The 20,021-nt window shown below is 45.4% G+C and overlaps 2 protein-coding genes across 7 annotated transcripts in view; both read left to right on the top strand.

The window, feature by feature from the left end:
• The window catches only part of Srcap (Snf2 related CREBBP activator protein), a 52,803-nt gene extending 47,975 nt beyond the window's left edge, over nt 1-4,828 (top strand). For all 5 annotated transcript variants that reach the window (XM_057777075.1, XM_057777076.1, XM_057777072.1 and 2 more), the window contains 3 exons: nt 1,211-1,405; nt 1,559-1,642; nt 1,744-4,828. In XM_057777075.1, coding sequence (XP_057633058.1) covers nt 1,211-1,405; nt 1,559-1,642; nt 1,744-4,428 — 2,964 coding nt within the window. In that variant the 3' untranslated portion in view covers nt 4,429-4,828. The remainder of the gene's footprint in view (nt 1-1,210; nt 1,406-1,558; nt 1,643-1,743) is intronic.
• Nucleotides 4,829-4,870: 42 nt separating this feature from the next.
• Nucleotides 4,871-9,432, top strand: Tmem265 (transmembrane protein 265). 2 transcript variants are annotated; one of them, XM_057777077.1, is made up of 3 exons: nt 4,871-5,365; nt 6,828-6,998; nt 8,966-9,432. In XM_057777077.1, the coding sequence occupies exons 2-3, from the start codon at nt 6,831-6,833 to the stop codon at nt 9,125-9,127; spliced, it is 330 nt and encodes a 109-aa protein (XP_057633060.1). In that variant the 5' UTR covers nt 4,871-5,365; nt 6,828-6,830; the 3' UTR covers nt 9,128-9,432. The 2 variants fall into 2 exon arrangements, with proteins under 2 accessions (XP_057633060.1, XP_057633061.1); XM_057777078.1 differs by lacking the exon at nt 4,871-5,365 and having other exon boundaries at nt 6,148-6,998.
• Nucleotides 9,433-20,021: the final 10,589 nt, after the last annotated feature.

Below are 20,021 nucleotides of genomic sequence, written 5' to 3'. Positions count from 1 at the left end.
CAGGGAATCCAGTACTAATCCTTTTCTGAACTCTTAAGGCATAAGGCGTACATACATGCAGGGCAACACTCCTACACATAAATCTAAAAGGTTGATTCCTGGGCCTCCATTTCAAAACCTACTGAACTATAACTCTTTTTTTTTGGGGGGGGGGGGTTGAGACAGGGTTTCTCTGTGGTTTTGGAGCCTGTCCTGGAACTAGCTCTTGTAGACCAGGCTGGTCTCGAACTCACAGAGATCCGCCTGCCTCTGCCTCCCGAGTGCTGGGATTAAAGGCGTGCGCCACCACCGTCCAGCCGTGTCTCTGGTTTTCCTGGAACATTTTGTGTAGAGAAAACTGACTTCCGACTTTCAGCAATCCTATTTATGTCTCCTGAGGGCTGAGATTATGGGCATGTACCTGCATCATGCCTTGAAAAGTTTGTGGTTTTATTTAAAGAATTTTTTCCTGCCGGGCGGTGGTGGCGCACGCCTTTAATCCCAGCACTTGGGAGGCAGAGGCAGGCGGATCTCTGTGAGTTCGAGACCAGCCTGGTCTACAAGAGCTAGTTCCAGGACAGGCTCAAAAACCAAAAAAAAAAAAAAAAAAAAAAAAAGAATTTTTTTCCTTTTTAATTATGTGTATATTATGTCTATGTGTGGGTATTTACATATGAGTGCAGGTATTGTGAGAAGGCAGTGGGGCTGGAGTTCCCTAAAACTAGAATTGAGCCATCTGATAGGTCTTCTGTTTTTTGGTTTTTTTTTTTTTTTTTGGATTTTTCGAGACAGGGTTTCTCTGTAGTTTTTGGTGCCTGTTCCTGGAACTAGCTCTTGTAGACCAGGCTGGCCTCGAACTCACAAAGTTCCTCCTGCCTCTGCCTCCCAAGTGCTGGGATTAAAGGCGTGCACCACCACCGCCCGGCCTGATAGGTCTTCTGCAAGAGTGGTAAGCTTTCTGTAGTTCTGAGGCATCTCTCCAGCTCCATTCCCGTTTTTTCTTTGCAATTTTTTTTTATTATTTATTATATGCATATGTGCCATTACATGCATATGGAGTTCAGAGAGCAAATTTCTAGAATCCATCCTTCCACTATGGGTTCTGAGGATCAAAGTCAGGCTGTCAGACTTGCTGGGCAAATGCTTTTAACCAGTGAGCCGTTTTGCTGCCATCCAGGTGCTTACATTTCTTATTTGTGTGTGTTTTGTTTTGCTTCTGTGTACCTTGAAGGCATTGTGTCGGGCAGAAGATGAAGAAGATATCCGTGCAGCCACCCAGGCCAAGGCTGAACAAGTGGCTGAGCTTGCAGAATTTAATGAGAATGATGGGTTTCCTGCTGGTGATGGAGAAGAGGCCAGTCGGCCTGGGGCTGAGGAAGAGGAGATGTCCAGGGCTGAACAGGAAATTGCAGCACTTGTAGAACAGGTCAGTATAGATCCACTACTACTTCTCTTCATATGCCAAAACTTACGCCAGGACTCAGACCTTTTTTCCCCCGTTTTCCTTGGTGATAATAAATACTGGTGATAGGCCCCGCACTCTTGGTCCTTCTGTTTATCCAGTTACTCTTCTCTACAGCTGACTCCCATTGAGCGCTATGCCATGAAGTTCCTAGAAGCATCATTGGAGGAAATAAGCCGAGAGGAGCTCAAGCAGGCAGAAGTAAGTGTTTCTGGGGAATGAGGTAGTGGGGAGCTGATCATTTCTACTACGCCTGGCTTTGCTCTACCTCTTGCTGACCATATTGGACTTGTTGTTGGTAGGAACAAGTGGAAGCTGCCCGAAAAGACCTGGATCAAGCCAAGGACGAAGTGTTTCGACTGCCCCAAGAAGAAGAGGAAGGGCCAGGGGCTGGGGATGAGATGTCTTGTGGGACTAGTGGAGGCAGCCACCGGCGCAGTAAGAAAGTCAGGGCTCCTGAAAGGCTGGGGACTCGTGTCAGTGAGCGTCTTCGTGGAGCTCGGGCTGAGACTCAAGGAGCAAACCACACTCCTGTCACATCTAGCCATCTTACCTGCAACACCATCATGCCTCCCCAATGCAGCCCTGTGAGAGAACGAATTCCCAGGCCAGTGCCTAGGCCTCGACCTGCTCCCGCCCCTGCCCCTGTCTCTGTCTCTGCCTCTGCCTCTACTCCCGCTCCTACTCCTGCTGTAACTTCTACTCTAGCCCCAGCTCCCATACCCATTTCAGCCCCAAATCCAATAACCATTCTTCCTGTCCACATCTTGCCTACTCCTGCACCTCTGCTTCAGCTTCCTCCATCTTGTTCTCCTAATTGCATCCCTCCTGCTTGTGCCCCAATACCGACTTGTGCCCCCTCACTAGCTCAAACCTCTCATTTGACCTCTTCACCAGCCCTGCTTGATTCCCTTCCCATTCCCATCTCTCCTGGAGTTACCAACCTTCCCTTGGACTCAGGAGACGTGGAGCTGTGTGCACAAGAGTTGGTACCTATGGAGTCTCTAGAACTGCCTGGGACCACCAATTCTGAGGCTTCCCTAGTTAGCCTTGCTCCCCCAAATGATCTTTTGCCAGGACCTGTTGATATTCTGTCTGAGTCAGAGAAGAATCTTCTTCTAACTCCTGTACCCAGTTCAAACCTGGAGGCTGACAGCATCCCCAATGGCCAGGAGCAGGAGGTGCCAGGTCCTGTTGAGGGGACCAGTCCCACACCGCTACCTGGTAGTGAGGAGTTGACCACGAGTCTGAATGAGAGCAATGGGCTGGAGCTGCCACCCTCAGCAACATCTGATAAGCCACTTCAGGAGGTTTTGGAGGTTCACAGGAACTTGGAAAAAATGGGAGAGGTTCAGATCCCAATTTCTAACCCAGAAAAACCACAAGAACTTGTTAGAGCTGAGGTTATAGCCCCATCAACCTCATCTTCAGCCACCTCCTCTCCTGAGGGTCCTTCGCCTGCCCGTCCCCCACGGCGTCGAACCAGTGCTGATGTAGAAATCAGGGGTCAGGGGTCTGGCCGGGCAGGACAACCCCCAGGTCCCAAAGTGCTTCGAAAGCTACCAGGACGGCTAGTAACTGTAGTAGAGGAGAAAGAGCTTGTGAGACGGCGGCGACATCGGGGAGCTGCCAGCACCCTAGTTCCGGAAGCTAGCACCAGTCCAGGAAGCCCATCAGCCCACAGCATATCAGGGCCAGAATCCTCACCTCCCAGCAGTGGGCCCTGTGAAGCTGCTCCATCATCCTCACTGTCCACCCCAACCCAGCATCCCTTCATAGCTTGTCGACACATTGAACTGGGTATGACTGGCGGGGGCAGCCCAGAGAATGGAGAAGGAGCAGAACTTGCCATCACTCCACCTGCTGTGAAACGTCGGAGGGGGAGGCCCCCTAAGAAGAACAGGTCTCCAGCAGATGCTGGGAGAGGGGTGGATGAGACACCTTCATCCGTCTCTAAGGGGAAGACCAATGGGGTTGACCCAGTTCCTGGGCCTGAGACAGTAACTGTTGCAGAGCCTGCCCTCAGGTCTCAGGTTGTTCCTGGACCCCAGCCTCTTGGACCTGAACCAGTTCACAGACCAGAGCCCATCCTATCACCTGTGGAGAAAAGACGACGTGGGCGTCCCCCTAAAGCAAAGGATTTGCCTGTTCCTGGGACCATATCCTCTCCAGGGGATGGCAATTTGGAGAGCCGGACACAGCCACTCCCTTTCCCAGCCCCCCTGACACCACTCCCACCACTCCTAGCCTGTCCCACTGCTGTCGCCAACACTGTCACCACTGTCACCATTTCAACATCGCCACCTAAGCGGAAGCGGGGTCGACCTCCCAAGAATCCACCGTCACCACGGGCCAGCCAGCTCCCTGTCTTGGACACCGACAGCCCTTCTGTCCTTGAGAGTTGTGGATCGGGGGTGCGGAGGCAACCCCTGGGCCAGGCGGAAAGTGAAGGCAGTTCCTCTGATGAGGATGGAAGCCGTCCTCTCACCCGTCTGGCCCGCCTACGGCTTGAAGCAGAGGGGATGCGGGGAAGAAAGAGTGAAGGGTCCATGGTGGTGGCCGTAATTCAGGATGACCTGGATTTAGCAGATAGTGGGCCAAGTGGGTTAGAACTGACACCACCTGTGGTCTCATTAACTCCCAAATTTCGCTCAACCCGTCTGCGTCCAGGGTCTCTAGTTCCCCCACTAGAAACTGAAAAAATGCCTCGCAAAAGGTCAGGGGCTCCAGTCGGGAGTTCTGGGATGGCAAAGCGGGGCCGCTTGCAGCCCCCAAGTCCCCTGGGGCCTGAGGGTTCAGTAGAGGAGTCAGAGGCAGAAGCCTCAGGTGACGAGGAGGAAGGAGATGGAACCCCACGCCGCCGAACCGGTCCCCGCAGGCTCGTTGGGACCACCAACCAAGGGGACCAGCGTATCCTGCGTAGTAGTGCTCCTCCCCACCTATCTATCCCTACTATTAGTCACAGAGGTCGCAAGGCCAAGACGTGAGTGGGTAGGCCCTTCACCTAGGTATTCCACCACGGTCGCTTCCCCACGCCCAGGCCTGACTCTGTTAACCACTACTTGAAGTCTGAGGGGAAAAGCCTCCAGGGAGACATAGGGGGCTGTCTCCCTTTCCACCAAAGTAGGGGGTAGGTAACTGGTTGTCATGGAAATGGGGCTTGTCATAACCCCCCTTCTACCCTACATGGCTGGGCAGTGTTAAGGGTGGCAAGGTAGTCTCTGACCCCACCCCCTTGTACTTGATTCCCCAGCTGTCTTTCACAGCCTCAAACCCTTAGGGAAAAGGGGGAGGGGCTTTTCTTCAATGAGGTTGGGTGGGTTTGGTTTTTTTTTTTTTTTTTTAAAGAAAACATAATAAACTTAGTTTCTGTACAAGCATCCGTGTAAGGAGGCTTCTGATTTTATGGTCTGGTGGAGGGTTGGGTGGGAACTTGGATGTAATTTTTCACCTCCCTCTTGCAATGATCCCATACCTGATCTTTAATACAAGATTGTATACTTTTAAGTCAGAACTTAACTCCTCTCTCAGTCAAGAAAAGGGAAGATTGTCAGTCTGTTAGACTGGTAGTTCTCAGTTCACTCAGACATACTCTTTTCTCTGACTCTTGAACTTGCCCTCAGCTCCCCACACCTTGGAGTCCCTTTCACCCTCCTTGCTCAGGTGCTTCCTTACACTCCTTTCTTCAGAAAGCAGGCATCCTCCACTTGCTTCATGCCTTGGCCCTCCTCTGCTCTCCATCTAGCCAAACTGGTTTGAGTTGGCCATGCCCCTTCCCAGCTCCCTGGGCTCTTCACATGGTGGCTGGCCCCACAACTCTACCTTGGCTTGGCTTGGAGCCATGAGTCAGCTTCATCTCCACCCAAGCCAAATCAAACCTGAGGCAGGAGCCGAAACTCACAGTCCCTCAAAGCCTATAGCCAGGTAAGAACCTGTTTGTGTTTATAGTTTCTGACCTAACTCCCTGGGCCCTCTTGGGCTCTTCTCATTGGCTGACACTTCAGTTCTTGCCTCAACTTGCACTGCAGCTTTGCTACACGTCCTTTTGTGCTCTCGTCTCTCATTGTGTGCAGTCTCTTTACTTGTGCTTGGCGAGCCACAGGTGGTTTCACTTGTCTAAGCCGTAGGAGAATGATTGGGCATGAGAGTGGAAAGGTATTGTGATGTGCATGGAGGGCCTGAGAAGGAGTGAGAAAAAGGCACTATGCAGGTGTCTGTGTGGGCAATGAGACCATTTGGACTCTGGCACAGCCTGATTTGTCTTGCGCGGCATGGGTTAAAATGAAGAGAGAAGGTGGCAGGAAGGCATCATTACAGAGCTATGTTCAGGGTTTGGGCTTGTTTTTTGTTTTTTTGTTTTTTTTTTTCTGTTATGTTTTTGTTTTGAGACAGGATTTCCTATATCCTCAAACTCCAAGGTAGCAATGCTGGTCTTGAACTCTTGATCTTTCTGCTTCCACCTGTCCAGAGTTGGGATTAAAGATGTCTGCCACTACTCTTGGGTCAGGTGTTTTAAATTTTTTGGTTTTTTGTTTTTGCTTTTTTTTTTTTTTTTTTTTGGTTTTTTTCGAGACAGGGTTTCTCTGTGGTTTTGGAGCCTGTCCTGGAACTAGCTCTGTAGACCAGGCTGGTCTCGAACTCACAGAGATCCGCCTGCCTCTGCCTCCCAAGTGCTGGGATCAAAGGCGTGCGCCACCACCGCCCGGCTGTTTTTGCTTTTTATAAACAGCAAGAAAAGAAAAGATCTTAACTGTGTGATTTTTTTTTTCCTTCCTCCCCAGAACTGTTTTCATGCTGGGTGTGGTGTCACTTGCCTTTAATTCCAGCACTACCACTCAGGAGGTAGAGCCAGGTGAATCTCTGAGTCCTAGGCAGCCTGGTCTACATAGTGAGTTCCAGAACAGTCAGGACTATATAGAGAAACCCTGTTCAAAAAAGAATTATCCTAGCACAAAGGAACAAAGGCAGGCGATCCTCTGTATTTGAGGCAGCCTTGTCTACATACTGAGTTCCAGGCCAACCAAGGAGAGCTAAACGGTGAGACCCTATCTCAAAACAAAACAAGGCACCTTCTTAAAAGGTTTTGAAATTTTATATCCTGCTTCTCAATATGCATGTCAGTTTTGCTTCTTTGTGCTTATCAAACTACAAGCACATTCACATATTTGCCTTCAGAGACTTAGACTCTTATAGTGAAGGGAAGCAGCCTATCCACGTATTTATTAGTCTCCTGCCTTGAGTCATGGGAGGAATTCCCCAGTACAACAGCATTCCTAAGTATAGGGGTAGGACAGTAGACAGCATGCTTTGAGAAGGGTGGAGTCACCACACCACAACAAGAGCTCATTTGTTGGGCTTAAAAATACCTTGACTGTATCGCCCACAGGTGATGGAGGACGAGGAGAATGCAGCGGAGAGCTTGATGAGCAACATGGAAGCTGCTCATTCTCCATCCCCTATCCACTGCTGCTGGCTCCGCCTCCGATACTTGGCAGCTACTAGCATTATCTGTGGCTGTTCTTGCCTGGGAGTCATGGCTCTTGTGTTTGCTGTCAAGGTGAGGAATAAAATTTCTGTGGGTACGGGGGTGGGTATAAGAAAATGATTTTGTGTATCTGATTGGTCTACAGTTAAACAGTTACTGGGGGCTGGAGAGATGGCTCAGCGGTTAAGAGCATTGCCTGCTCTTCCAAAGGTCCTGAGTTCAATTCCCAGCAACCACATGGTGGCTCACAACCATCTGTAAAGAGGTCTGGCGCCCTCTTCTGGCCTTCAGGCATACACACAGACAGAATATTGTATAATAAATAAATAAATAAATAAATATATAAAAAAAACAGTTACTAAATACCTAGTGCTGCTTAGCTATGGGCTTAGTACCTGAATAGGAATACATTCAAAGGATCCATGTCTTAATGAAAGAGATAACTGTAAAGCCGGGCGATGGTGGTGCACGCCTTTAATCCCAGCACTCGGGAGGCAGAGGCAGGCAGATCTCTGTGAGTTTGAAACCAGCCTGGTCTACAGAGCTAGTTTCAGGACAGGCTCCAAAACCACAGAGAAACCCTGTCTCGAAAAACCAAAATAAATAAATAAATAAATAAATAAATAAATAAATAAATAAAAATAACTGTAAAAACGGATAATTAGTAGAGTGCAGCTCACCAATACTATGGTACAGGGGAAGCACAGGGTACTTTAGGAACAAAGGAACAAGGAAAGTTGTTTGTGTGCGGGGGGGGGGGGGGGGGGGGGTGGAGTAAGTGGCTTCCAAAGGCCCTAAAAGACAACAAAGAGAAGGTAATTTGAAAGGGTGAATGAGGGTAAAAGGATAATCCAGATAGCAGCAGCAGTGAGCACTGGTGTGGGCTAAATGAGGAACACTGAAGATTGACACCAGAGATCTGGACTCCTGAGGGCTTCCCGTTCTGTGCTTGGGAATTGTGACTTTATCTCAAATACTAGAGATCACTGTAAAAATTATTTTAGGGGAGTGACATGGCCAGATTTGTGTTTTAGGAAGATCTACTCAAAGCCTCCTTTGAGGTTGAACCACAAGGGGCCAAACTACAGGCAGACAGTTGAGTAGTGATGAGAGCAATATCCAGGATCTGGAAGAAGTTCAGTTGCTAAAGATTCGCCTGTCCCCTTTTTGTGGCTGGGGTGGGGATGGCATTACTAGGAATTGAGCCCAGAGCCTTGCCCATGGTTAAGTGCATTGTCACTGAGCTCAGCATACAATATATGCCTCCTGAAAGACTATTCAAGTTAACATAACATTCTGGGATTTTCTCACCCCTCTTAACAGTCAGAAAATACCCCTGCTGGCCGGGCGGTGGTGGCGCACGCCTTTAATCCCAGCACTCGGGAGGCAGAGACAGGCAGATCTCTGTGAGTTCGAGACCAGCCTGGTCTACAAGAGCTAGTTCCAGGACAGACTCCAAAACCACAGAGAAACCCTGTCTCAAAAAACAAAAAAAAAAAAACCAAAAAAAAAAAAAAGAAAAGAAAATACCCCTGCTGTCACCATAGGAATTTCACTGGGGCAAACTCATAAAAAAGAATCCTTGATGATAAAAATGATGATACATATTGGACCCTGAGTGATCTGACTGGATGTGACTCACTTGAGTTACAAATTTCAAATTCTGAATGAACATAGGACAGATAGAAAATAATGGGACTAGACGGACTCAAAAGTATTTTCCAGTCCAGAAATGTAATTCAGCAGAGTACTTGGCTGGTGTGCCCAAGCCCTGCTTTCGGCACCATACCATAAAACCAGCCCAAGTCATTAAACAGCACCTTTCCCAGTGCAGTCTTCTAAGCTGACTATGGCCAGTTGAAAGGTAAACAGGAAGGCAGTGAATGGTTTGTGTTGTAGACGAGAAGAAAGACAAACAAAAGAATGTAAGATGTTTGGATGTGCGGTCATGAGCTGTGATAGATCAAAGAGTGGAATGGGAAGTGGACACTTTGGGACTGAAGCAGGGGGAGAATCTAACCAAGAACCTGCCCCCACAGGCAGAAGAGCGGCATAAGGCAGGCCAGTCGGAGGAGGCCATATACTGGGGGGCCCGGGCCCGGAGACTCATTCTGGCCAGTTTTGCTGTCTGGTTTGCTGTCCTTGTTCTGGGTCCCCTGCTGCTGTGGCTTCTCTCCTACACCATTGCGCAGGCTCAGTAATCCTGGATGGCCTTTGCTGAGAGCCAGTCAAGACCTGGATCCAGTCCAACAGTGTGGCAGTGCTCGGTTCTGGTGACAGGAGTGGTTCGTGGTTCTTCCTGTCTGGAAGGACGTTGCCTTTCTCGGGAGCCATTGGAAGAGCCCATCTAGGCTACTCAAAGCACCTGAGACATCACGGGGAGGTCAGCCTGCTCTGTTCTTTCATTACCCTCTGCTTTGTCTCCCCTGCCCCTCCATCCTAGGAGCCTCCATTCAGAGAAAGGGTTGAAAACCAGGCTTGATTTTATTAGAATTTGTTTTGTAATAAAAATCTTTTTTTGGTGGTGAAATACTGTCTTAATTGTTTTTTTTCCTGCTTTCCCTTGGGCCTTTGATAAAGGCAAGACTCATACATCTAAGCCTTCATCTGCCTTCTAACTTCTATCTAGTTGCCCCCAAGACAAGGATAGGATGATTTCTCTGTGTGTGTGTGTGTGTGTGTGTGTGTGTATGTGTATTTTTTGGAAGTTTCCCTTGGGGAGAAAAGGGGGAACAGCTTCTTATCTATCAGCCATGACTGTTAAGTCAAACAAGAATAGTAATGGTGCCGGGCGGTGGTGGCGCACGCCTTTAATCCCAGCACTTGGGAGGCAGAGGCAGGCAGATCTCTGTGAGTTCGAGACCAGCCTGGTCTACAAGAACTAGTTCCAGGACAGGCTCCAAAACCACAGAGAAACCCTGTCTCATAAAACCAAAATAAAAAAAAGAATAGTAATAGTAGCTAGCACACGTTTATTGAATAGTTGCTGCTAGGCTATGCTCCAGGCACTGTTTATTTCTTCTGAGTCCTCACAGTGACTCAATAGTAGGTACCATTGTTCTTTATAGTTAAGGAAACGTGTACATGTGTGTCCTTGGTCTGAAAACTTGAAAATAGAAAAGGTAGGTTGAATTCAGACAGATAGTTTGATTCCAGAGGGATGAAAAGATTAGATTACAAGAACATTCACCCTTTATACTGACAGTTATATGATTAAGTATATTTTATATTCTTTATCTTGGGGTCTGCAAATTTACATATCGGGATATGTTTCTGGGTTTTTATTTTGGTGGTTTGGTTTTTTTGTTGTTGTTATTGTTGTAGTTTGTCAGATTATGCTCAGAGTTGCTGTGCCTGTGCTGGAATTACTGGTGTGCACCACCATGCTTGACTGTTGTTGTTGTTGTTATTTTTCTTATTGTTGTTTTGTTTTCTAACATAACAAGGTCATGTTGCCCATTCTGGCCCCAAATTTGATCCTCCTGCTTCTGCCTCCGGAGAATTACAGAATTAATTATGGTAGAATTACAGATGAATACCACCACATTAAGCTTAAATATTTTTGTAAAGTTTTGAAACGTAACCCACAAGCAGATTTCCAGACAAATACACAGTTTAAATTAACACTTAGCCAATACCTGAAGGCTGTTATCCAAATTGATTGTTGTCGGCACTGTGAAACCTTAATACCCTCTAATCATTTCTCACAAGTAGCTACTATTCTGACTTCTCACAATGTAATTTTGCTTGAATTTGCTTTAGAGAGATGACAATCAACCAGTCAAGAAATAAATGTTGTGGCGCACACATTTAATCCCAGGACTCAGGAGGCAGAGACAGGCAGATCTATGTGAGTTCAAGGCCAGCCTGGTCCACAAGAGCTAGTTCCAGGACAGGCACCAAAGCTACAGAGAAACCTTGTCTCGAAGACAAAAACAAAAAAAAGAAATGAATGCTTAAATTGGGATTTATGGGTTTGGTGTTGGTAGCGCACCCCTTTAATCCCAGTACTTGAGAGGCAAGAGATAGGAGAATCTTTGGAGTTTGAGGCCAGCCTGGTTACAGAGCAACTTCCAGGGCAGCCCAGACTGTTACACAGAGAAACCCTATATCAAAATCAGAAGGGGGGGGGGTGGTGATTTATGAAGGCTAGAGAAACCTTCCACAATTGAGAACACTTGTTTTTGCGGAAGACCTGGGTTTCATTCCCTGTAGCTACATGCTATTCCCACCTCCGTAATGGCAGTTCCAGGAGTTTCCAGTGCCCTCAGATCTCTACAGGGCAGACAGTCTTACACAAAGTATATATGCATATATACACACAAAAATTTCTTAAGGGAAGCCGGGCGGTGGTGGCGCAAGCCTTTAATCCCAGCACTCGGGAGGCAGAGGCAGGCGGATCTCTGTGAGTTCGAGGCCAGCCTGGTCTACAAGAGCTAGTTCCAGGACAGGCACCAAAAAGCTACAGAGAAACCCTGTCTAGAAAAACCAAAAAAAAAAAAAATTCTTAAGGAGATACAAGAGCACCTTCCTCAAAAATAGTGACTAGAGAAATGAGTGAGGGATCCCACAGGACAGAGAAACCTGCTTGCTCTTTGGGCTGAGGAGGGAGGAAGACTTGATTGGGAGGGGGGGGAATGGGAGGTGGTGGTGGGGAAGAGGCAGAAATCTTTAATAATTAAATAAATTAATTAATTTTAAAAAAAAAAAATGAGTGAGGGAGTTAAGAGCACGTACTGCTCTTACAGAGGACCCAGGTTTAGTCCCCAACACCCACATTCAGCAACTCTCTGCCCCTAAGGGCACACACATAAGTAAAAATAAATTGGGCTTTATAGAGATCGAGTCATATCTTTTTTGTCTTTGTTCTTAACATTGCATAGTGAGTATTGTGTAGAGCTGTAGTTTTGTTGCTATTATATGAATACATTATAATTTGTTAATTTTCTGTTGGTAGCATTTGGGGGTGTTTGCAATTCATGAACATTATAGAACCATGCTACTATGGATGTCCTTGTACCCCTACTCCCTCGTTTTTTACACAGGGTCTCACTATGTAGCTCTAGCTATCTGAGAATTCACTATTTCAACCAGGCATCACCATGCCTGCCTGGGCTCTTGTACTTGTCTTTTGAAGTTTATATGCCTCACAAGTAGAATTTTGAGTGACCTTACCATAATTCAGAAAGAAAACAGAAAAGATACAGCTAAACAAATTAGAGATGCATACACTGATGAGAAAGAGAGAGAAGCACATGATGTCTGTCTTCAGTGCTCCAAAGTCCTGTGTTACTTCTGGAGAGGCAGGAACAAATATGTTCATCCTAGATAAGACACCAACAGCAGACCAAGGAAACAGTTCAAATCTAGTGTGATGAACCAGTGAGTTTATTGGGGTCATTTACAGGAACATGGTAACTCAAAAGTAGCTATGTTATTGAAAAATCCACCTCACCATGGAAAATAGCTCATGAACGCTACACCCCTGGTGCTCGTTGACCATGAGGTTTTCTCCACAGTAGTTGCTTACTGATTGTACAACTTAAAAGAAGGACTTCATGGGTCTTACCTTTCTGAACTTCCTCATTCCTAAGGGCCTCCCTTTCTCTTTAAGGGAGCAACTTTCAGTTAGCAACTTTCAGTTTCAACACTCCACGGCTTTAGTTCTGATACATCGATTTTACCTCTTTGAGGACATTCCCTGGGGGATTATTTTGGGGGGAGGGGTGTTTTGGTGGCTTGTATGATAGCAATGTCTGATCAGTTTTCTTCCATTTGTGGTTGAGAATTACCACAATGCCATAGCAACAGTCACTTATTTTCAGTAGCTTGAGTAGCTCTGAGTGTCTGCCATCACTGCAAAAACTTTACTGGGCGCCGGGCGGTGGTGGCGCACGCCTTTAATCCCAGCACTCGGGAGGCAGAGGCAGGTGGATCTCTGTGAGTTCGAGGCCAGCCTGGTCTACAAAGGGAGTTCCAGGACAGGCTCCAAAGCTACAGAGAAACCCTGTCTCGAAAAACCAAAAAAAAAAAAAAAAAAAAAAAAAAAAAAACTTTACTGGGCTAGACAGATGACTTTGCAGTTAATATCCATATCTCCCTTGCAGAGAGGTTCTGGCTTCAGTTCCCAGCACTCTCACTACCAACTTTGAACCCGCCCTAGAGAATCTGCTGTTCTCTGTCCTCCACCGCAGCTATATACATGTATACACATATGCATGCACATAATTTAAAGTTAAAAAAATGTTTTTTTGTTTTGTTTTTTAGTTGTCCTGGAACTTGCTCTGTAGACCACGCTGATCTTGAACTCACAGAGATCACTTGCCTCTGCCTCCCAAGTGCTGGGATTAAAAGTGTGTTCCGCTACCACCTAGCTAAAGTAAAAAAAAAAAAAAATTAAGTTTCTTTTTATAACTGAGGCTGATAGTAGCAGTAACCGATGGATGTAAGCAAAAATCATTGTTACCCACATTGTACCTTCTGGTGTTTTTCGTTGTTGTTGTTTTCTTCTTGCTTTTGTTTTTTTGTTTTTTTTTTTTTTTTTTGAGACGGGGTTTCTCTGTAGCCCTGACTGTCCAGGCTGACCTTGAACTCAGAGATCCTCCTGTCTCTGCCTCCTGTGCTGGGACTTGCACCACCACTGCCGAGCTGGTGTTTTTGTTTTTGGGTTTTTCTTTTGTTGTTTTGTTTTTTCCCTAAAAAGCTAGCCAGCAGGAATGGGAGCTCATGACTCAGTCTAGCCTAATTTCGCCATATCCTACAACCAGTGTAATGTCTCAGGCAACTGGTTTTGGGATGCAAACAGCAGCAATGACAGAGAAGCTCTCCTGAGGAAACTGGGAGCCGAAGGGTCTTAGGAGAAGGTAGAAGGGGAGGGAGAAGAAGGGAGGGAAGCAGGGAAAAATATATAACTCAAAAAATTATATTAAAAAAACCTCCATCAGAAACTCAATGTGGGGTTAATTTCATTGAAAACTTCCATTTTCGCTGGAGATATAGTCTTAAAATAGTTAAATTCCTTTAGTTGGATATTCTGAAAGTACATGTAATCAAGACAAGGACATTCTCCACCCTAAAACAATCTGCATCTAAAATCATCAATAAATAAAACAACAACAAAAAAAACCCCAGCAATAACAATGGCCTTTAAGGTTTGCAGGGCTCCAGCGGTATTCGGTCTTGGTTGCAACAGCTCTAAGAATACAGTCCGTCCCTGGCACCATGGTTTCAGAGTGTCACTTTCTAAACACTGGGTACCCCTGCTGAAATTACTTCATTGTCATTGTTACTTCTCTTCCAGATGTTTCACAAGTCTGTGAGACAGTCCAGGGTTAGCATTATGTATAATGAAACTTTTATCACAGAGGACCGGTGGCTCTCTTAAGTCCTTTCCAGCAGAGGATACTATGAAAACATTAGCAAGATCCAATACAACATATGAATTAATTATCGGGAGTGTAATGTTGGGTGCAGTAGCACAGACAGTACCTTCCAGAATTCACATTTTCCTTGAGCCATCTGATCTCATTCCTAGGACACTGCCTTTGGACTGATAGGGACACTTCACCTCTGGCAACCTGAATGATCTCAGGAGAGATAACTTGCTTTGCCTAGTCAGGTCCAAGTGAAAGTAAGGCCAGCGAGGCACGTGTTAGTCTGCTGCACTTGTCACTGGAGCCAGCTTCCAGGGTCAACAGGCCCTAAATTTAGGCTTGACTACTACTCTCCTTAAGCACACCTAACTGCAGATCAGCTCCACCCTTTGTATCTTTTTTCATGTGGAAGTAATGTGCTCTGGGGCGGAGACTTGCCCACTTCTCGGAAAAACTTTGGTGAGGCTTTTCAGGGTTTTTTGTTTTTGTTGTTTTGTTTTGTTTTTTAACAGGAATGCTGGCTTTATAGAAATCTTGCTACATTTGTCTCAATTTCTTTTTGTTTGGTTGGGGATTTTTGTTGTTGTTGTTGGTTTGTTTTTTTTTGTTTTTGTTTTTTGTTTTTTTTTTTTTTGGTTTTTCGAGACAGAGTTTCTCTGTAGCTTTTTGGTTCCTGTCCTGGAACTAGCTCTTCTAGACCAGGCTGGCCTCGAACTCACAGAGATCCACCTGCCTCTGCCTCCCAAGTACTGGGATTAAAGGCGTGCGCCACCACCGCCCGGCTCTTTTTTATTCTTGTAATTTAAAACTTTTATTATTTTATATCTGAGTGTTTCGCCTGTGTATGGGTATCTGTGCCACACGCTTGCCTACTACCCAAAAAGGTCAGAAGTCGGCTTGAATCTGGAACTGAAGTTACGGATTGTTGCCAGCCACTATGTGAGTGCTGGGGACCAAACCTATGTCATCTGCAAGAGCAGCTAATGCTTTTAACCACTGATCCATCTCTCTTATCCCCATTTTATTGGTCTTGTGTGTTGTGTCGGGGAGGGCTCCAGCACAGCATGCATAAAGAAATGAGGAGACAATGTTCAGGAATTGGTTTTCTTACATCACATGGGACCTAGGAATTGACTCATCACTAGTGTTGGTGACAAGTACCGAAATATCTCACAGGCTGTTTTTAGTTTTTCAGATGCACTCATGTATCTCAGGCTGGCCTTAAACTCCTGAGTACTGACAGACATGTCACCAAGGGTAGACAGAAACAGTACTTTTCTTTTATTCTGACCGCTCAATCCAAAATAATCACACAGAGGCTTACATTAATTACAAAACGTTGACCTATAGCTCAGATTTATTACTATTTAGCTCCTACAATTTAAATTAACCCATTCCTATTAGTCTACATTTTGTCACATGACTCATGGCTTTACCTATCCTCTAGCATCTCGCTTCTCTCTCTGGCTGCTGGCTCACATCTCTCTCTCTCTGACTCTGCCCCTCTTCCTCTCTGTATTTTCAGTTTGACTTTCCCACATAACCTTATTCTGTCTTGCTATAGTCCAAATCAGTTTTATCACTAACCAATGAGCATGATACATATTCACAGCATACAGAAGGATTATCTCACAGCAACCAAGCCCAGGTGTGGTTGTCTTTAAGTGATCCAGATGGACCCTTTTGCCTTTTTTATCCCTTTGATTGTTTTCACACCTTATAAACTTGCTTTACATGTCTCACCATGGGACTCTGCAAAAACTATTAAAGCTCCATATGAGCCATGAAGTCTCTGCTGAATTAACTTGCTCTTCTCTTGTGTCCCCTATGAAAATAGTCCTGTCAGGCCTGGTACACTTGGTACTGAGTACTGACTCTTGAATATCCAATTTCCCAAGTAATGCCTGTCATTTTTCTGGGGTCTTCCAGAACTTGATATTACGAAGCTTTAGCTACTGATAACTAAGCTTGGTGTTTCATATGAACTAGTCTACGAGGAATTCTTTGTTTGTTTGTTTGTTTGTTTGTTTGTTTTTCGAAACAGGATTTCTCTGTAGCTTTGGAGCCTGTCCTAGAACTAGCTCTTGTAGCCCAGGCTGGCCTCAAACTCACAGAGATCCGCCTGTCTCTGCCTCTCGAGTGCTGGAATTAAAGGCATGCACTACCACTGCCCAGCTCCTACCAGGAATTCTTTTTCCTTTATTACATCAGATTATGCAAATTTACATTATTAATTTCTTTGCTCCCACACACTCATATTCCATCTGTAATAATAGCAATAAAAGGGGCTGGAGAGATGGCTCAGTGGTTAAGAGCATTGCCTGCTCTTCTAAAGGTCCTGAGTTCAATTCCTGGCAACCACGTGGTGGCTCACAACCATCTGTAATGAGGTCTGGTGCCCTCTTCTGGCCTGCAGACATACACACAGACTATTGTATACATAATAAATAAATATTAAAAAAAAATAGTAGCAATAAAATGCTGCAGGTTCAAGCCGGGCGGTGGTGGCGCACGCCTTTAATCCCAGCACTCGGGAGGCAGAGGCGGTGGATCTCTGAGTTCGAGGCCATCCTGGTCTAGAAGAGCTAGTGCCAGGACAGGAACCAAAAACTACGGAGAAACCCTGTCTCGAAAATAAAAATAAAAAAAAAATGCTGCAGGTTCCTGAGTGGCAACATGGGGCAGCGGGCCATGAGACCATGCCACCACAGGTCCCCTAGCGGGTCTGGAGACCACAGCAGGCCACGAAAGCAGCTGGGTCCTAGACAGGAAGCCACATGGCGGGTGAGAGACCACCAAGATGGATTAGGCATGCCATACAGAGTGAAGTTGGGTATTTATTTAGTGGGTTATAGAAGGGAAGGGGAGAAGGGGGAAGAGCAGAGAGAGAGAGAAACTGGGGGAAGGAAAGAAGGGAGAAGGGAAAGACAGAAGCTGCCTCTTCAAGAGAGAAACAGAAAGGAAGGGACTCAGGCTAGAAGCTGAAGATGGCCATGCCTGGGTACACAGGGGAGGGAGGGAGTGTCACCATTGCGCCATCTAGTCCCATGTCTCACAGTATTATGAAACAGGCCGTTAGGGGAGTCTTATTTCTTTAAAAGATTTATTTATTATGTATGGTCTGCCTGCATGTATGCCTTCATGCCAGAAGTTGGCACCAGATCTCATTATGGTTGGTTGTGAGCCTACCATGTGGATGCTGGGAATTGAATTCAAGACCTCTGGAAGAGCAGCTAATGCTCTTAACCTCTGAGCTACCTCTCCAGCTCCATCTCTTTCATTTCTTGTTTAAAAATCTTTTTCAAGGCCAACAAGATAGTCAGGGAGTAAATATTCCAGTCACCAAACCTGACAGCGTAAGTTTGATCCTTGGGACCCACATTGTGGAAGGGGAAAAACACCTCCTGTGACATGGCTGTTGACCACACACACTCTATGGCATGTGCATGCCCACACACAGTACACACAAACACATAAAATTTAATTTAAAATAGTTCTTTCCAGTTGAAACATCAGATATTGTTTTCTCTGGTTGTCATGGCTGCCTTTGGACTGTTACTAAGTGCCCTATCTGCTTACTGAATTAATGAATTTTTCCCTTTCTCTGTATTAAAGATCAGATCCAGGAAGTATCTTCTGTAACTTCTGCTTCTATCTTTACTTTCTAGTTAGTCCTATGGGTTCCAGGAGTTTGGAACTCAAGAAGAATATAAAAAACTAACTTGTAGCCCCTCAACTGAAGAATGGATAAGAAAAATGTGATACACTTACACAATGGAGAACTACACAGCAGAAAAAAATAACGACAGCTTGAATTTTGCAGGAAAATGGATGGAACTAGACCAGAGAACTTAGACAACAATACGGACACTAAGAGAGACATAGATATAATCTACATGGGAAGTAGAAAGTAGAAAAAGACAAGATGTGAGTAAATTGGGAGCATGGGTACCTTGGGGGAAGGTTGAAGCAGGGAGGGGAGAGGCAGGGAGGGAAGCAGAGAAAAATGTAGGGCTCAATAAATATGGAAATTAAATAAATAAATTTAAAAACAAAAAAAAGAAAACATTATTTGAGTGAGGTAACCTAGACACAGACAATTATCGCATGTACTCACTCATAGGTGGTTTTTAAACATAAAGCAAAGAAAGCCAGCCTACAAACCACAATCCCAGAGAACTTAGACAACAATGCAAACACTAAGAGACTTACAAAGATATAATCTACATGGGAAGTAGAAAGTACAAAAAGAGGGCTGGAGAAATGGCTCAGGGGTTAAGAGCATTGCCTGCTCTTCCAAAGGTCCTGAGTTCAATTCCCAGCAACCACATGGTGGCTCACAACCATCTGTAATGAGGTCTGGTGCCCTCTTCTGCCCTTCAGGCACACACACAGACAGAATATTGTATACATAATATTTTTTTAAAAAAGTAGAAAAAGATAAGATCTCCTGAGTAAATTGGGAGCATGGGGACCTTGGGGTTGGATTGAAGGGGGTAGGGGAGAGGTAGGGAGGAGAGTAGAGAAAAATGAAGAGCTCAATAAATATCAATAAATAAATATATAGAAAATATTCCAGTGTTTCTCACTACAACAATAAAAAAAATAACTTGTACTTCTTGCTTTCCATCTTGCTAGCTGTGAGAAATAAGCCACTATATGAAATAATAATAAATAATAATAAATAATCTTCCTCCCTGTTCTCACTTTGTCAAGTCAGAAGCTAGTGTGGAAGGAACCAGGTGCTTGTCTTTGCCGCCTTGCAATAAATACCTCCTCCTTATACCCAGTACCACAGGGGGAAGAAGACAAAAGGCTGATTTAACTGGACACAAAGGACAACTAGAACACTTAATTGTTTTGATATTTTGAGTCATCAAGTTGTTAGTTCATGAGAAAAAGCATTCCGTTATTTAGGTGGTATCCTAGACCAAATATCCTGAAGGCAGCCACTCTCAAGATCAAATCTCCTATTTCAAAAGAAGTGGCAGGGGGGCTGGAGAGATGGCTCAGTGGTTAAGAGCACCGACTTCTCTTCCAGAGGTCCTGAGTTCAATTCCCAGCAACCATATGGTGGCGCCCTCTTCCGGCGTGTGGGCATACATGCAGGCAGAATGTTGTATACATAATAAATAAATCTTTAAAAAAAAAAAAAAAGAAGTGGCAGAGGTGTGTTTGAATATCCTAACCAAACTGGGCGGTGGTGGCACACGCCTTTAATCCCAGCACTCAGGAGGCAGAGGCAGGCGGATCTCTGTGAGTTCGAGTCCATCCAGGACAGGAGCGAAACCTTGTCTCGAAAAAAAAAAAAAAAAAAAAGAGCTAGTTCCAGGACAGGCTCCAAAGCCACAGAGAAACCCCATTTCGGGGAAAACAAAACAAAACAAAACAAAACCAAAAAACAATATCCTAACCTCTGGTCAGGGTGGAGTGGATCTACCTCTATGGGCTATTTTAATGTCCCAAACACCAAGTAACCGCACCCTAGGTCTGATCTTCAGACAGGTGGAAGAACAAGCTCACATTTTTTGTGTCTCTGCACGTAATGAAATATTTTTTAAAAAATATTTATTTATTATATTATGTGTACAACATTCCTTCCATGTGTGCCCACAAGCCAGAAGGGGGCGCCAGGTCTCATAGATGGCTGTGAACCACTATGTGGTTGCTGGGAATTGAACTCAGGACCTCTGGAAGAGCAGTCAGTGCTCTTAACCACTGA

This window comes from Chionomys nivalis, chromosome 8 (genome assembly GCF_950005125.1).
Source record: "Chionomys nivalis chromosome 8, mChiNiv1.1, whole genome shotgun sequence".
In the NCBI taxonomy this organism is placed as follows: domain Eukaryota; kingdom Metazoa; phylum Chordata; class Mammalia; order Rodentia; family Cricetidae; genus Chionomys; species Chionomys nivalis.
This window is presented reverse-complemented; position numbering and strand designations above follow the sequence as displayed.

Coding starts and splice junctions, on each gene's coding strand:
- Tmem265 (XM_057777077.1), top strand. CDS start 6,831: ATGGAGGACGAGGAGAATGCAGCGGAGAGCTTGATGAGCAACATGGAA. Junction 6,999..8,965: donor CTCTTGTGTTTGCTGTCAAG/GTGAGGAATAAA, acceptor CTGCCCCCACAG/GCAGAAGAGCGGCATAAGGC.